Source organism: Cyprinus carpio, chromosome A17 (genome assembly GCF_018340385.1).
Source record: "Cyprinus carpio isolate SPL01 chromosome A17, ASM1834038v1, whole genome shotgun sequence".
Lineage (NCBI taxonomy): Eukaryota > Metazoa > Chordata > Actinopteri > Cypriniformes > Cyprinidae > Cyprinus > Cyprinus carpio.
Window position 1 is genome coordinate 13,276,986 of NC_056588.1, and position 18,798 is coordinate 13,295,783.

Consider the following 18,798-nt stretch of genomic DNA (forward strand, 5'->3'; position numbering starts at 1 on the left):
GAGCTAACTATAGAGTGTTTGGGCATTTCCTTAACAGATTTTAAGTTTTACTAGTGCCTGCATTGTTGAAATATTAGGATTTTTTCTTTTGTTTCATTTGTTTTACTTAATCTGTCTGCATACAATCATGCACACGCTTTTCCTTTTTTGCTTCCGTTACTGTGTGAGTATGTTTTCAACTGTTTGTTGCCCTGCTAAAGGATCAAAGTCCCCGAGTGCATTTGTGTAATTTTACAATAAAGCTATAGATACAGAAACACTGGTTCTGTGTGAAAGGCACATTAAAAAAAAAAGGTAAAGAAAAAAAGACAAAGCAAAAAGCAAGCTGTGCTTTCCCTTGTATTTTCTTTGTATATTATAAACCTTTATTTAACTCAAGTTGCAGTTTGAAGTAAACAAATATTTTCAAATGTGTATGCTCCAAAAATAATCATTAAAATGTTTGCAAAGTATCAACACTATCTTGTTTGCTTTTTCCTGCTGATGATGAACTGACACAAATATTTCTGTTTCTGAATCTGATTCACATTCATAATTTTTTTAAGAGGAATTTTTAGACATCTTTGATAATGCATTGGGATTATTACAGATCACAACAAAATTATGTTATAAATAATTTTTATGGACAATTAACTCAAGTTTAGACTCTTTATTTATATTTGTAACACTGGATCAGCTTTCAGCCATCTTGTCCAGGGCCAGGAGTGGTGCCAGTATCCGGGTCTTGTTTGTCTCCACAATGTGTCCATTCAGAATCATTTCATCAAGTATAATGTGTACTTTATCTAAATTGAACATGATCTGATTGTGCATTAAGGAATGAAACCTCCTATAAATACACATGTATCATGAAGAAATAATCATAGCCACGATCGGTCAATAATACTTAATGTGTAATTTTCACTCATAAAGGATACATCTAGCTCACTCTGTCAAAAGAAAACAGATAAATCAATCGTAGTGAACATAAAACATTTAATATATGTCTTTACTAATGAAGCTGTAATATTTCTTAATCAAAAATGTCAGAACTCACCACACGACTGAAATACTTGTCTAACACTTCGACGAAGTTGTGCACAAGTTCATAGATTGAAAGTTCATTCTGTGTGAAAGAGGGCAGAGACCATAAATCAGATTACAAAAACTACTCGGAAAAAAATACTGATTAAGAACATTTCACCAATAATATTACTAACCTCATTTTCAGTGATGCCAACAACAATAAAAAGTGCAGCGTACTGTCGATAGACCAGTTTGTAGTCCTTAAACTCCACAAACGAACACTGAGGAAGAAGCAATACAAAAAACACTTAAGACATCTTGAGTTCAGCAGCAGATTTTAATTATGAACGGTCAAGTTTGAAGATTTGAAGAATTTAAATAAAACTCAACCACGGACTTGAAGTCTACAAGGTGGGAGTACATACTTGTAAATGTAAATTCTATGTGTAGATACATACTAGATATGTGTCACACAGTGATGCTTGCTTAACGTGTACAGTGCTTGATGTTTCTGTTGTTTATATCTCCCCTGAGGGTCAGTAATATTTGCATGTCTGTTTGATTGTATATATTCATAATATTTTTGCACGGCAAACAGTGGCTAGTGATACAAGTAGTGTGGTTAACCCTTCATTTGAAAGTAAATGTGACTGACCTCTTCCTTCCTCCGCGCGAGGCATCCCCTGACCACGTCAGCTTCCAGAGATGCTCTCTTCCCAAGCTCCACTTGTTCATAATACCTGGATAGGCGAGTCTGCCCCTGTTTGTTGACCATAAGCAGGAACTTGATCATAGTGATTTAGAAGAGTGGCCTCCGCTAGGAAGGAGGAGCAATTACGTCATTACGTCAGCAAAAAACTGGTAAAAAAAAATATATATATATATTATTTGTAAACTGATTAATAAAATAATTTTTGGTAAATATTAGTTTTCACCAAAATACCACAGTTACCACAATTATTCCAAAATTATTACTGCTAAGTGGATTGTTTGGCAGAGCTGGTCATGTGACTCAACATGGCAGCGTCCACGAGGGGGCGACCTGCTCTATGTAGAAAAATACAGCTTTTTTTTTTCATTTTCATTTGAGTATTTCTCACAGTGGCTTTTATATATTTATTTTTATTTTTAAAAAAATATTTTCTAAATGAGCAAAAGACATGTGCACCGAGAGGAAAATGGGAAAATTATTTTTTACTCCACCCTACTAACTGTTATATATTGCTATTTTCAATGCCACATTTTTATATATTAAAAATAGAAATTATGTCAATAGTAAATAAAATGATCACAGTTGTTACTTGTAAATTGATAAATAAGATACATAAATTTCATTATTACCAATAGTTTTCACCAAAATATCCGTTACGGCAATTATTGTTACTACTGTAAAATTGTTAATGGTGGATTTTTTTCACCTTTGTGTACATCATTGGAAAAAAAAATAATTCAAACGTGCTTTTAATTTTTTCTAGGGGAAAAAAAATTGAAATAAACAAAACAGAGCGCACCTTTAAATTATGAAAAGAAAAGAAAAAAATCTCATATCAGTTGAAGCTATTTTACTTTTATTAGAAGATATTGAAGATATATTACTTTTATTTGAAGATATTTTACTTTTGTCCGCCCTACTTTATACAGGTGCATCTCAATAAATTAGAATGTCGTGGAAAAGTTCATTTATTTCAGTACTTCAGCTCAAATTGTGAAACTCGTGTATTAAATAAATTCAATGCACAGACTGAAGTAGTTTAAATCTTAGTTTATTTTTTAATTGTGATGATTTTGGCTCACATTTAACAAAAACCCACCAATTCACTATCTCAACATATTAGAGCATATTAGTGACATGCCAATCAGCTAATCAACTCAAAACACCTGCATCCCGACCTGAGCCTTCAAAATGGTCTCTCAGTTTGGTTCACAAGGAGGGTAAACCATAAACACTAATTCTCAAATAACATTTCTCCATAAAAAACTCATTGACACCCTTCACAAGGAGGGTAAGCCATAAACATTCATTGGCAAAGAAGCTGGCTGTTTACAGAGTGCTGTATCCAAGCATGTTAACAGCAAGTTGAGTGGGAAGGAAAAAAGTGTGAAAGAAAAATAACCAACCGAGAGAAACCGCAGCCTTATGAGGATTGTCAAGCAAAATCGATCTCAAGAATTTGAGTGAACTTCACAAGGAATGGACTGAGGCTGAAGGTCAAGGCATCAAGAGCCACCACACACAGACATGTCAAGGAATTTGGCTACAGTTGTCGTATTCCTCTTGTTAAGCCACCTCCTGAGGGGTCTTTCCTGGGCTAAGGAGAAGAAGAAAACTGGACTGTTGCCCAGTGGTCCAAAGTCCTCTTTCAGATGAGAGCAAGTTTGTATTTCATTTGGAAACCAAGGTCCTAGAGTCTGGAGGAAGGGTGGAAAAGCTCATAACCCAAGTTGCTTGAAGTCCAGTGTTAAGTTTCCACAGTCTCTGATAATTCGGGGTGCAATGTCATCTGCTGGTGTTGGTCCATTGTGTTTTTTGAAAACCAAATTCACCTGCACCCATTTACCAAGAAATTTTGGAGCACTTCATGCTTCCTTCTGCTGACCAGCTTTTTGAAGATGCTGATTTCAATTTCCAGCAGGATTTTGGCAACCTGCCCACACTGCCAAAAGCACCAAAAGTTGGTTAACTGACCATGGTGTTGGTGTGCTTGACTGGCCAGCAAACTCGCCAGACCTGAACCCCACAGAGAATCTATGGGGTATTGTCAAGAGGAAAATGAGAAACAAGAGTCCAAAAAATGCAGATGAGCTGAAGGCCACTGTCAAAGAAACCTGGGCTTCCATACCACCTCAGCAGTGCCACAAACTGATCACCTCCATGCCACGCCAAATTGAGGCAGTAATTAAAAGCAAAAGGAGCCCCTACCAAGTATTGGTATTGGTATAATTTTTTTTTTTATTATTGGTCTTATGAAGTATTCTAATTTGTTGAGATTCTAATTTAGTTGACATTTTTTTGTTAAATGTGAGCCAAAATCATCACAATTAAAAGAACCAAAGACTTAAACTACGTCAGTCTGTGTGCACTGAATTTATTTAATACCGTTTCACAATCTGAGTTGAATTACTGAAATAAATGAACTTTTCCACAACATTCTAATTTATTGAGATGCACCTGTATACGTACATCTAATTTTCAAAGCCATATGTTAATATCGTCAGGTACAGAGCCAGTCATTATTGATCTGGTCATTGTACAGCGCCGTCCCCACGCATGCGCAGTGTCCGCCCGTCAGTTCTGTATTCGGATGACTCCAGACGGCACAGGGTTGGGTGAACGCGTCCCATCATGCAGCGCGCGAACCAGTCCTCCCTCACTCACTCACCCCCGCAGTAGGAGACTCACATCCAGGGATCGGACTAATGGCGGCCGGCAAATCCGTGCGCTGACACGAAATCCACAACAGCTCCTTCCGCTCGGGTGCCAGCCTATTTCGTGGCGGGGGCAGGGCGACATCGCTTCGCTACACGAACGGTAAAGAAGGGAGGGCTGAGGGGAAACAATCGGCGACTTCTAGCAGGACTTTCCTATTTTTTAAACATGGATGAACAGCCCGGCGGAGGAGGAGGAGGAGGAATGGCCGCCCAGAGACAGCAGCAGCAGCAGCCCGCTCCGCAGCAGGGCAACAGCAGCATTAATCCCCAGATCTCCAGCGCTGGAGGAGCGCCTATGGTTCAGCATCAGCAAGAACGAGATGCCCCCAGGCCCCAGCAGTACACTATCCCGGGGATTTTACACTACTACCTCCAGCACGAATGGGCCCGTTTCGAGATGGAAAGGGCGCACTGGGAAGTGGAGAGGGCTGAGCTCCAGGTACAGACCCGTGGATTTGCTGACACACTAGTTAGAAACCCCAAATCGGGGCATTGATTGCCATCAAATCGGCTGCTTTATTTGAAGACTTAACGTTGGTTTATTAAGCAATTTACTACAGCTTTACTACAGCTCTCGCGAGCTTCCTGTCCGCCCCATTTATGCTTAACTTAAACCCTTCCATCATTATAAACGAATCCGTCTGCACCTCCAAGTATGCGTGACATGGCATTTTAGTACGCTTACATTTTAACACAGCGATCTAGTGCGTCGCTCGTAGTGTGGATGGGCTGAGCTAAGCTAAGCTAATATGACATCGCTGTATGTATTAACGATATTACGCTCACACTCGGTACGATCGAGGTCAGATTATCTTACCCGCGAGCACAGGAGCAAATCTAAAAGTCGTTGTCGCGGATTAATCGTGTCACCAGAAGGCATCTGTCAACGAAAGCCAGCAGACTTTGTCAACTATTCTCTTGTTCTGCCATTTTGTTTTGGTCAATATGGCGTCCCTTCTTTTATTGATCCTTCCTTCTAGCGTTCACTTTCACACCCCGCTGTAAATGTAGCGTTTTTCTGACACGCTATATCCGTTCTTTTAAAACAATAAAAAGTAAACGACGCCGTTTCTTTCTGATTAACCTGAGAGTTCACTGGGAGAAGATGTTAGGCTGAATGACAGCGACAGCCACCATTCGCCTTCATTCTGTGGGAAGAGATGCAGTGGAAGAGAATGGAGACCGAGACTTCATTTATACTTCACATAAGAAAGTTATACAGGCTGGGAACAGCATCAGGGCGAGTATGTGAGGACTTAATGTTCAGTGTTGGGTGAACCATCCCTTTAAGAGTGTTGTGAGCAGATAGTCTTGTTAGTTTTTGCTCCCCATCTGTTTAGTATGTTTCTAAAGAAATCAGTCACCTTGTTTTTAAATAGCTGAATGTATCAGCAAATATATTACACCATCATATTTATTTATTCACCCTGATGTTTTTACCAAACCAGTAAAAACTGACAACAAAAACCATTTGATCAGTTTTGTGTGTGCAGGTTGTTTTGACAGCCATACCTTTAACAGCTGCAATAACTTGGTCTTAAAGGAATAGTGTACTCAAAGACGGAAATTGTCATCCTTTATGTGTTCCCAAACCTGTATGACCAACGCACCTACTTCTGTGGCACATAAAAGAAGAAATTTCTAAAAATATCTCCACATGACAAACAGACGGCTGCTTAGTTAAATTTTTATTTTGTGTGAGCTGTGTTTTATACATTGGAACACTACTGTTTTGGGGAAACTATTACTTGAAGTGTTCTGTTACCTGTATTGATGGGTGTAGCTGTCATATTTTTAAGGCCTACTAGAGCTGAGAGTGTCAGTTTAGCTTTTGTGAATGAGGAAAGGAGCTGGAAGGCCTGGGGCGGGATGTAGCGTTATGTAAACAGTCAGTCTTCCCTTAGCAGGCCGAGGAGTTTTCACCACCCCTGTACAGACTTGTTCAGTGACATGCTTTGGGGATGACTCCCAGCTCAAACTTAATGGGCACTTTTCATTATTCAGAGGAAAGTCAGCATGTACTCTCCCCACACTCATACCATCCAGGTTTTCTCAGAAAAGGGTTGGTCTTGTTTATCTGCACCACATTCCATGTTTCAGATGTTAACTTGCCACCAATCATCCGACGCTCACTGAACAACATACTTTCAAACCAATTCATTCTAAAATTTCAGCCGTATCGAATCGTGAATCGTTATTAAATATGAATGTTTTGATTCTCCAGCCCTTACGTGCAGATGTTTATGTCCATTATCAGGAGCTCTTCCATGCATTTAGCATATTTTGTACGTGTAGGAGACTTGATGTGATCGTAATGAATAGTTGTTCAGTTCTGCTTAGACAATGTCTGGCTCTAATTGATGTGAAAGTTTTCTTGTCAGTTTGTTGGGCCTCGTAGGCATAGCTGCTAGCAGAGATGTCCTGAGCAGTCGCATGGGGACGGGGTCTGATGAGTGTTATCTGGGTTAGCTCAGGGTTTGTAGGTCATGGTAGCACCATCTTCAGAGTCCAGGCTCTCCAGCCATTCGAGTTTGTCAAGTGCAGGTTTTATATTTGTCACATTGTAACTTTCAAGAATGTCTGTAAATTCTCTGCCATCATCTCCTTCATATGTTACCATCTGACAAGTTCTAACTGAAATCAAAATCATTGCTAAACAATTCACAGACACACTTACTCAGTCGCAGGTATTCAATTAGCTTCTATTCAGCAGTTTAAAAAAGCAGTGCTATTTTAGTAACATTTACATATCCTTATTGTATTGTATTATTATTTTGAATTGCCTTTGATTTTATATATTTCAGTTTTCATTTTAGTTTTTTAGTTTTTATTTTTGTAGTTTTGTTGCATGTTTATTTAGTTATCATTGTTGTTGTTTTTCTATTTAGCCTAGCTTTATTTTCACTTCAGTTTAAACTTATTTTATTTCAGGTAGTTGGCAACAATTCTTTTGTTGAAGTTTTTAAATCAAAGTTTCCATCTAATATTTAGCCTATATTTTATTTTTATTTCCTTATTGGAATGAACAGAAATAATTTTAATAGTTGTACTTTCAGATTTAGCTAACAATAGCATCACTGGAATAGACAAATAATTAATATCAAATATCTTCCATTTGGAGCACAAAAAGACAATTAGGCCTAGTTTGTGTATTTCTTCTTCACTAACAAATATTATCAAATATAGTCACTTTGCTTCCACTTTGTAATGCTCACGTACTTTAATAAAAATACAGACAAACAGTGTAATCCATAGCCTAACCCTAAACCAGTCAAGTGTGATGACCAGAACTAACTTTTATATAATGGTGAATGTTGTATTTTTTGGTATTGGCATATTGTAGTTGCATCCAGTTTTAATGAATCATTTTGTAACAATATTACGCTTTCTTAAATATACTTTCATGCTGTTTATTTCTAACTGAAATATTTAGTTCTGCTTCAGATGTGCTGTTCGTTTTGGTTTATACACATTTTACTTGTATAAATATTGTACTATTACATTTTCAGTATATTTCCATTGTGCTATTATTAAACCCATAGGGTCCCCCTCATTCAGCTGTTTTTCTCCCACAGCACAGAGTATTTTTAGTGTCTGTGTTCAGTCCGCACAGCTGAAATGCTGTTCTGCCGATCTTTAAATCTGGTAGGTGACAGAGATTTCCAGCAAGCATCAGAGAGCTGCTTGGGGCTGTGAGCAGCCAGCTGTTCCTGACCTTATGTATACTAGCCATCCTCACACTGACACTCGCAATGCTGTTTTAACACAATAGTGTTCCATAGTATCACCTGCCAGCACTAGAGTTGTGCTGATAGACAATAGTATTGTGTATCGACGATAGTCAGAGATATCGCCAGTGGCTGATGCCTTAGATGATATAAAGAAGATTATTATTATCATCAGGGATGCACCAATCCGATACTGCCATTTTCTGCTAAATCGGGTTTTCGGTCAGACAAGACTGATCCAAATCCGATATTGTGTGTATACTATTGTGTTATTGTTTAGCCCCACGAAAGGCACAAAAACATTATAAAGCACCATAAAGTTTCCGTGCGCTATATTCCAGTTGTTTTGAAGTCGTTCCATAGTTTAATGTGAGGTACAGATGAATATTTAAGTGGTTATATTCAAGTTGACGTAAACTCTTCTAATATAATAGAAATTCTACATTGATTTAAATAAAAAAAAAACTGCTAGTATCGGATCTGTATCACCCATAAACAGAATTTTTGGGATTGGTTCTGAAAAAATTGTATCAATGCATTCCTAATTATTATTATTATTATTATTATTATTATCATCATCATCATCAGACTACTATTATTATCTAATTAATATTAGGGCTTGTTAATCAACAAACATCAATTCACAAACATCAACAAAATATAACTCTTAGCCTAGGGTTGTGCCGATAGACTTATAGTATATCGAATATAATAAAATAAAACAGATTAGTACCAATAAACTACAATATCAAATATACACGATAATCAAAGATATCGACGATGTCGATAGTTAAGACGATATTAGGCTCATTCCTCCTATTAATGTATTAAATTATAAAAATATAATTATTATTTTTTTTATTTGGCTGACTATTTGAATTCAGCTATCAAAGTGCCCTCGCTATTTCACTTCAGCACCGCATTTTCACACCCACACATGCACAAATGAGGATTAGAGCCTGTAGCCGTGGAAGAAGTCTCCATCCCCCCTCCAGCCTACATCGTCTGCAGATATAAAGAATTTCATTGCACTTTAACAAGTAATCTGAATGGCCTATATATTTGCAATATTTTAACACGAGCCCTGACTAACTGAGTTTAATGTCACAGTTATGTTAGAATGCACCTCATTCATTTCTGTTGGGGTTGCTTTGGGTTCCTCATGGGGTGCACGGTCCGCAGCGCTGTATGACTGATGCATCCAGTCAATTGAACTTTACTCCAAATATATGAACTTACCTTTAAAAAATACTTTATATTTAACATGTTCGTTTATGTCCAATATTTAGTGTTAAACTGTTGGTCTTTAAATGAAATCTACTATCGATTTTCACCGTAACAGTGACTGATTTTGCAGAACATTTAGACTGATAACTTCCGTGTGCAGATGCGGCAAATTTGACTTTATATGAACTAGCTGTTTTAAATATAGTATTTTTATATTTAACGTTAGTTTATCAGTATGTTTGAAAGTATATTTTTTCGATTATTGATGATTCCATATGCTCACTCTCGCGCACCTGCGCAGTTTAAAACACCAAATAGTCACAAATTATCACGAATTCTCTCATCATGTAAGAGATTTATTCATCATACTACAGTGTAGACCACTTCCCTGATTATAAAGGGAGTGTAATTTTTTTTTGTTTTGTTTTTTTATAACTTGCGCTAGACTGAAGTCAGTGATGATGTTCTTTGATAATGTAAATATTCTTTGCTCGTTTACTTTAAATAAAAAAAAATACACATTAAAAATATTAAATTACAATACATCCATATAATAATTATGTTAAATACAAATTCAGTCACATTAAAAATATTTTATGACATGACATCCATATGCTACTTGACTAAAAGATTATGTGTAGTTAATAGATTACACTAACATTAGGCTGCCTTTAGCCTTACCCTGGAGTTTGTTCACTCTCCGGCTATGAAACTAAGAAAATAAATAATTAAATACATTTGCATGATAATATCGTGTATTGGCAATTTCACATACTGATGGTATGACTATGGAGCATATTTCCTAACACTAGCCAGCCCTTTAGACTGCTTAGGAAGTGAGAATGAAACTGAATCACCAAAAAAAGTAGGTCTAGTCAAGTTAGTCCAGAATTAACACATTGCGTTCATGCTATTGATGTATGCTTGATCCTTAAAAATTTGGTAAGGTGAATTTCTAATGGCCTAATGCTGTACTAATACAGACTCAGCTCATTAATATTCAGATCTTAATGCATGTATCCAATTACAGAGATGAACCGAGTAGTAATCTGATCACTTCAAGCTGCGTGTTTGTTTGTTTGTTTGTTTGTTGGAGATCTCTTGAAGTGGTAAACTTAAACTTTAACACAAGACTATGCCAACTAGACATGATGGGGATGTATTAAGATCAGAGAACTTATTTATGATATGGGCCATATTGGACAAATGGAGATGTTTTGAGGAAACACTTGTAAAATTGAAATGAAAATATCACCCACACATTTACCAGGCTTGCTATGGGAAAGGACTTTTAAAGGCGAAAATGTCCCTTTTTTTTTTTTTACTTTTCTTTCTACTCACCATTTATTTAGTTCATCGTTATCATCAGTATTTTGTGTTTGTGGTTCATCAGGTTTCTCGACTGCAGTGTCAGCATCAAGACCCGGTCAGCTCTGTTGGACTGCCGTGAAATGCTGTAACCATTTGCAACTTAGGAAAATATGAGTCCTTGATTAACAAAAGAGGAAGCTAGACCAACGAGGAGTGAAAACAATGACCATTCAGTCAGTCCCTGATGCAACTTCAACCGTTATGACTAATGCTGCAGATGTCTTTGCTCTCACTTAATAGTCTGATTATACTATAACTTACTTGCTTACACACTGAATAGTTGAACAAGCCTTGTCAGAGGATTTTGTCCAGCTGGTTTCTTGAAATTTTGTAAAGATTCAGCACAATTGCAGGCTTGAGAGAATGTCTAATCGTTTATAAATTAAAGTAAATTTTCTTAACAGGTTGACTACAATACAGTTCAAAGGTTTGGGGTTAATTAGTGTTTTTTTAAGAAATGCTTTATTCAGTTAGGACACATTAAAATGATCAAAAGTGACAGTAAAGACATTTATAATTATTGTTCGACTGATATATCGCCATGGTATATTTGACATTTTTTAAATATCGCACACAGCGCTCACATTCTCCCTCTTCATGTTTGCTGTCCACCGTTTAATAGTTTCTGTCTAATATGGATAGAAGTCTGTAATAAACAGATAGAACTGTTAAACAAAGGTTTATAAAAGGATTGCTTTTATATTATTAGTAATAGAAAGGCAAACATTATAATGCTTTCTCGTTTACCGTCAACATTGAGCAAATACGCATTTATATAATTTAAACAAATCTGTAAATGTCTAATAAAAATTTAATTCACAAACCTTGAAGAACTTCAAGGACTTTGAATCCAGCTGTGAGATCTTAATTGCATTTATATCCAGCATGATCGCGTGTACTTTGCATGAAGGTAGGTCCATGCAAATTGAATTCAGCTTTCAATTCAGAGTTCAGCTTCACTGGAGATGCACAATCGACAAACTTCAAACTCGTGATATCAAACTACGCTGCACTTTATCCTTTTGCCCACTGTCATATTCATGTCATTTTCACTGTGTGCTATATGTAAAATGAGTGTTACTTTGGATTTATTTTAAAAAATATATATAATTTCAAATGCACATAGCCTGCCCAGATTACGGAGTGCCCTCTTGGCTACAGAGTTTACTTCCTTTTATTAATATTTTTTAAGTATTTATTTTTATTTGTGAAAAATACTGTAATAGGATTACAGACAGAGTCAAGAAGTTTTCATCTAAAGTATTTTTATTTAACAAATTTTTACACTATTTTAATTGTATTTCAAATGTCTTAAATCTTAATTAAAAATATATAATATTAATTAAATATATATATATTTATATATATTAAATAAAAATAGAAAATATTTATACCAATATATATTCCAATATTTATAATGTTATGAAAGATTTCTATTTCCACAAAAAAATATTTTTTCCCACAAAAAGCAGCACACCCGTCTACAACATTTTTTTTTATTATTATTTATTATAATCAATGTTTCTCAAGCTCCAAATCAGCATATTCTGATGGCTCATGTGTCATTAAAAACTGTAGTAATGAAGATTCAGCTTCACAAGAATAAATTACAATTTAAAATATAAAAAAATTGATAACATTTGCTTTAAACGGTAGTTAATGTTACTGTTTTTAATGTATTTACTATATGCTCAAATAAATGCAGCCTTGGTGAGAATAGGAGACTTAGACATAGGTTTTGGATGATGTATAGAACGAAAGCTGTTGAAAAAAGATATTTTCATGATATGCAGGTAGTTCCAGCTTTTAGGTCAGGCTGAACTCGAGATTCTGAAGTGTGTTAACTTAACATAACAGAATTGCACAAATAGGTTTCCTGACTGTTCCCACGCCTGCCATCGGTTGGACAAACCAAGTAATGCTCAAACAAAACCATTTTTTTCATAGCGCTACAGAGTTTGTGCTTTTTTGGGTAAATCAACCAGCACTTTTGACAGTCAGCTTACTAGTTAGTGGCATTTTAAAAGTCGTCTTTGTCCAGTACAGTTTATTTCAGAGAAATGAAAAAATTCAAGTAGTCGAACAGCTTTCGTGAGTTTGTCTGTCAGACGAATGGTTAGTCAACAGTTAGTAAAATCGTCATTAGCTTGTAATATTCACTGCTGTTAACTCATTAATCTGACAACTGTATGGTGGAATGTGTCATGCGTCGATGAGGGCTATTCTTGCCCCATGCGCTGCAGCTCGCCCCTTGGTAAGGCTCTAGTTTTGGCCAGTGATCTCACTATGTTTCCCTTGGGCTGCCTGTGAGGCGTCTCAGTGGAGTGACCTCACACATTGATTCCAGCGCTGTGAACGTGGGGGTGGTGCTGGGCGATATGACGATAATATTGTATATCGATATCTTGTAAGTATCACAGTGTTGATGTCAACAGTCAGGTAACAGATGATTATCAACATTATCGGGGAAAAAAGACAAACCTAATAAGTTTCAAAAAATATTTTACACAGCCCCATAGTCAAGAGTTTAGAAAGAAAACAAGGGTGTATTGGATCAGTGCACTAACAGCAGCTGCTGCCGCCAGTCATTAATGTTAATCAAGGAACAAATGTAAAGAAAATCACTGATCTTGACTGAATCACTTTTGTAAACCTCAGTTTATATTTTATTTGCCTGTTGTTTTGTGCTGACTACTGTAATGGCAATGTGCATCTGTGTATGTGTTCCAATATAATTTATCCTTATTTAGGGTATAGGCCTATTCTATTTTGATAATAAAATTTTAACAGAAAAAAGGACAGAAAGTAGCACTGCATGTGTTTCTGAATATTTATTTAAACAGACTGTATAATGATGAAAAACCATAAACATGATTGGTATAATTAAAATATGCAAATTCCTCAGTGCAGTATTTTTTTACAGATTCTTTAAACCGTGATAATTGTTTGATTAAGCTGAGATATAGCACTATAAACTTTCAAGTTTTGTTGCAAACGGATAAATCTGGCATAAAGACATTAATAGGCAGTAGGCTTCTCAGCTCCCAGTCAACATGTGCACGCATTCAGTTTCTGCATCCCAACACTGAATATTATATTGTGGCCATTGTATTTTGATTAATAAAAGAAAAATTATAAAAATTACAATACAAAAAATTAATTTAAATTACCTTGCTTCTAAATTAATAAAGCAGTTATTTTTATTTCGTTAAAAATGGACCAAAAAGACCTCCGAATGAGTAGGGGAAAAAAAAAAAACTTAATGTTTTTGCTTAGAATTAGATTTTAATCCCTACATGATTTTAGTCATACATGATAAATATCAAATACGTTATAGCTTGAGTACAAGTTTAAAAAGAGTGCAGCAATTATTATAATCAAGGATATTAAAGTTACCATCATGAAATTTGTCTACTTGGGGCGATAATTCCAAGAAGAAAAAAACATCGGAAAATAGGCATATTATATTCTAGACATTATTATATGACATCAGCATGCATTTATCATTGTTACAATCACCGCCAGAATGTCCAACTTCACCATGATGAACTTAAAACTGGGTTCTATTATTTTTCCTCAACAGTTCTCCTCACAAAACGAAATTAATTTCAAAAACACATTTGATAAGAACAGAGTGGAAATTATTAGCAACACCAAAATAACAGCAAAGCTAATGTTTTCTGTTAGGTTAAGCACAAACTAAGAAAAGTAAAACTAAACTTAAGACCAAACTGAACATGGTGTGTGTTTATGGTGCAGGTCGGCAGTGTTGTCTCAGCGGGGGCGGGGCATGGTGGAGGTGGGGCTTAGGTAGATGATATTATAGGATATCACAGTATTTTTAAAGGCATTTATCGATAAGATATTTTTTGACATGTCACCCAGCCCTAGTGGACTTCTGCCAGATGCTTAGAGAGTTCTTCTCAAGAACTCACCTCATACTCTTTGCAGTGATGCCACAGTTACTGATTTATTTACAGATAATGGTAAATAATGTTTGTATAAGTCTGTAGGTCAGAGAATGAAGATATATATATATATTTGTAATCAGATCATGCTGTTACGGGGTCATACACATGGTGTGTTTTTGAGTAGTGCAGGCCTCGGTGTGTCAGTCTTGTTCTAAAATGTCTGTAGTCTGAAGACAACTACAGACAGCTGTCTTGTGTGAAAGCTCCTTCAAGCCCAGCCTGTGTTCTCTCACTGGCCTTTTCTCTCTTGATCTAAAATGTAGTTTCTTTGGATATAAGTCTTTATGAGTAATATAAAGTAAAACATTTTCACAAAAATAATTTGTTAAAATTAACATTTAATTATGCTCCTAACTTGTATGTAAGTTCCATAATGAGGAATGCTTATGCCGTCAGAACAATTCATGTTATTTTCATATTATGGCCTATAGCCGATAAATTATCTCCTATTAAAATTTCTATACTATATTATACTAAAATCAATTATTTTAAAATATTAATATAAATAATATTATTTTAATGCTACACTTTATTTTAGTACAATTAGGCAGAATGTGCAATTTTGAAAATGTATATTCTTTTTGAGATTTGCCTAAAGATTACATTTAACAGTATTATGAAATTGTTAGTGTTTTTAATGAAAAAGTTTGATGTGATGATGGTACAGGCAATCCAAATAGAGGAAAAGAGTATGCTCAATTAAATTCACCATAAGAATAAAACTTTGTATTTTTTATGGAATATTGTACAGTTTGTTATAATATATAATTTATCCATCATTTAAAAAAAATATTCCATCATAATCTTTAATCAAAAATATTAAAAAAACGTTTCTTGTTTGAGAAGCCATTTTATCCGTGTACACTTCCGTATATACTTCATATACTAGTTTTTATATGTTGCTATATTTCTTGCCATTGCTTCACTGGGGGAACTTTTTCTGTTCACAAAGTATTACACTTTGCTCCTCAGCATATTGCTTGTCAGATATTTGAGTTTGACAGTTAAATATTTTTAAGTTCATGAGGTGAAGGTAGTGTTGACTCGATCAATGGACTAGCGTCTCACTGTCCTGCTTGTTGTGCTGTATTTTACATGTCGGAAAGAAATGCCCATAAACTTTTTTTTTTTTTTTTTAAGGTGACATTTGGAACTTCACTTTTATTTACCAAGTTGTATTAAACCCTATATTTCTATCTGTCATCATGCGGTTTAGGAAAATATTGTATAATCGAATTGTAAAAGGACAGGACCACCTCACCTTTCCTGTTTCTATGAAAACCGTAAAGGATGTCCTTCTCTAGTTTACCTGCCAAACAAATAAAGTTGTCACGAGAGCCTGCAAGAGCTCTTTTTCTCCAGTAGGTTGAGGGTTTGGGTTGGTCTATAAATACCCCCTCCCCTTGCCTCCTCTCATTCACTTCTGGGCCTTTAAGAGGGGTCAAGTTGCACAGCTGCTCTCATTTGCTAATGTTAACCTGCTCTGTAGAGCTCTGTTCCTCTGGGTCATCACCCGCCAGTGGCCTTTGTGTTTGTTCCTCTTTAGAAAATAAGAGATCTTTGCATTTTTTGCTTTGTTTGTTTTGGGTCTGATTTTCCAGGGCATCTTTTATAGCCAATTAAAAACTGGGTTCTTGGCTTTCATTCAGTCTGATTCAGCAATCGATTTGACTTGTTGATTCATTAAAAAGAACTGCACATCATGTAAACAATTCATTTACAAATGCGTATTGCATTAAATGTTCACTTTTGTGTGATGTCAGCAAGGGCAATGCTGTTTATCGTCAGTATAGAGTGGGGGAACTATGACTTCACTTTGTAGGCAAAAACCCGGAAGCAAGTTAGCATTTTATCACTTCTGGTTCCAGCGTTCCAGAGTCATTGGGTTTCTTGAATGGGAGTTTAATTAAATTCCCTAAAATAAGGTCTGCGTTTCAACACAACTCGCGTTTTTTTTTTAAACCTCACACTTTATCCTAAAAAAAAACACACCAAACAAACCCCAAAATTGAAGTTTTTTTTTTAAACCTGTTACGTTTCTTGAAAAAGACGGTTGCTAACAAGTTGCTAAATGGGACTACAGGCATTGTCTGAGACATTAAAAGTCATCACTCCAAACTGTTGATTTATAGCATTTTCCAATTGTAGTATAATTAGTACAGTTAATTGTAGGATAATCAATTAATAGTTTCCCCGCATTTGAATATTTTTGTTTGACAATATTTTTTGCTTTGCCCCGAAATGCAATCACAAGTCTTCAGATGGAAGATGCTTGTTATATTGCTTGTTTCCTACTGATGCGGAGACTGACAAGCTGTGCAAAACCACAATCATATTTTGTGCATGTTTTGCGCAGCTTGTCAGTGAACAATGGCTCTGTGTAGTAAATGCTGCTCCACGTGAAAGCATGCACATGTAGAGATTTACCACTGATTACAGAACCGGCTTTACTGATGAGATGTACATTAAATATCGTGCCGATATTTATCGTGCATCCCTAGTTTGTACAATAAAGTAAACTCATATTACGATTATTCCATGTAAACACCACATTTAACATCTACACCTTCACACCGAAAAAGAAAAAAAAAAAACACATAGCTCAAAAACACACAAAAAAAAAAAATTTATAACAACATAAAGCAATCAGAAAGAAAACAGAACATTTGAGGATTTTCTAGAACCAAGGATAAAATAACAATAACCACAACAAAAAAAAAAAAAATTAAAACTTAAAACTTTAACAATATAAACTAAATAAAAAATAATATCACCACATCCAAAAACTTGCTCACTCTGCTATTTAATAGATTAAATGCACTAGAATTTTATTGAATACTACATGGAGACTACACTTTTTTTTATTAAAATATTCATTTTAATCAATGATTTATTGACTTAATGCACCTTATCTCGAAATGTACAGAAATACGTGCTTTCATATGTGCTTTAGTTATGATAAGTTAATTTATTCACTGCTTGCTATTTATTATTAATGTTTCATTTCAGTTTTAAGTTTGGCTCTAGTTTTGTATTTATTCCAGTTTTTATATTAAAAGGTTCATGTAACATGGATTAAAATTCCAGAGTAAATCCTTTTCACTGAACATGAACATAAAACAAAAAATAAGTTAAGCAAAGCAATGTAAACGTTACATTGTAGTTCGTTTATAGCCTAAGTTTATTTTTTAGTTCTGGCGCTGGTATTTAGGCTTCAGAATTCATAAAAGTTATATTGTTTTGTGAAGATTATTATCTTGATGGACAAAACGTCTAAGTAAGTGGTTGAACACAGAGCTTTTTTTTTTTTTTTTTTTTTTTTTTTTTACAATAATTCAAAAGCCTATTGAAAAATCCTATTGGCTTTTTGTCGAGGGAACCGGTGTGATGCTAACAGCTGATTGGCCTACAAAGTGACATCATAGTTCCCCCATTTTGGTGCCAAGTCTTTCTCATAACATGCAATTCACAAGCTAAAATACTAAAATATATAAACACTAGTTTAACCTTTTTGACCTCCTTTTGTGTCTTGCAGGCCCGAATAGCGTTCCTCCAAGGAGAAAGGAAGGGTCAAGAAATTTTAAAGAATGACCTTTGTTAGAAGAATAAAAAATGTTAGACATATGCATTAAAGCAAGAAAGGTTTGTAGTGTTTTTTTTTTTAATATTATACATGCATACAAAAAATTTATGAATTTTTAACAAAGATTCTCTCTTCTATTTCCAGAGCAAAAATACCATACCCATTAAAAAATGGGACAGAACTAAATAAATCAAGGTGAAATGAAAAAAAAATGCCTAGCTTTGAATCAGGTAAGTGGACACAACCTACTTTTTAAAATGTGTACATACACTACCATTCAGAAGTTTGGGGTGGGCATTAAAAAAATTTAAGGTTTGAAGTCTATTAAGGCTGCTTTTTTTATCATAAATACTGTAAAAATAGTTAGCCTATATGGTGAAATATAATTACAATTTGAAGTAACTGTTTTATTTTAATATATTTTAAAATGCAATATATTCCTATAACAGCAAAGCTGGATTTACTTCAGTCTTTGGTGTCACAT

At 35.2% G+C, this 18,798-nt stretch overlaps 1 protein-coding gene and 1 pseudogene across 3 annotated transcripts; one reads left to right on the forward strand and one right to left on the reverse strand.

The window, feature by feature from the left end:
• Positions 1–91: 91 nt before the first annotated feature.
• Positions 92–5,455, reverse strand: LOC109101697 (AP-4 complex subunit sigma-1-like). Of its 3 annotated transcripts, none has more exons than XM_019115100.2 (6): positions 5,252–5,455; positions 1,661–1,765; positions 1,200–1,286; positions 1,037–1,105; positions 918–929; positions 92–801 (listed from the first exon to the last, which is right to left on the reverse strand). In XM_019115100.2, exons 1-6 carry the CDS (start codon positions 5,312–5,314, stop codon positions 673–675), a joined length of 465 nt encoding a protein of 154 aa, XP_018970645.2. In that variant the 5' UTR covers positions 5,315–5,455; the 3' UTR covers positions 92–672. The 3 variants fall into 3 exon arrangements, with proteins under 3 accessions (XP_018970645.2, XP_042630098.1, XP_018970646.2); XM_042774164.1 differs by having other exon boundaries at positions 1,661–1,863; positions 5,252–5,438; XM_019115101.2 differs by having other exon boundaries at positions 1,661–1,822; positions 5,252–5,422.
• The window catches only part of LOC122148172, a 24,849-nt pseudogene continuing 10,556 nt past the window's right edge, over positions 4,506–18,798 (forward strand).

Coding starts and splice junctions, on each gene's coding strand:
- LOC109101697 (XM_019115100.2), bottom strand. CDS start 5,314: ATGCCTTCTGGTGACACGATTAATCCGCGACAACGACTTTTAGATTTG. Junction 1,766..5,251: donor ATTTGCTCCTGTGCTCGCGG/GTAAGATAATCT, acceptor GTCAACAAACAG/GGGCAGACTCGCCTATCCAG. Junction 1,287..1,660: donor TCGCGCGGAGGAAGGAAGAG/GTCAGTCACATT, acceptor CTTCTTCCTCAG/TGTTCGTTTGTGGAGTTTAA.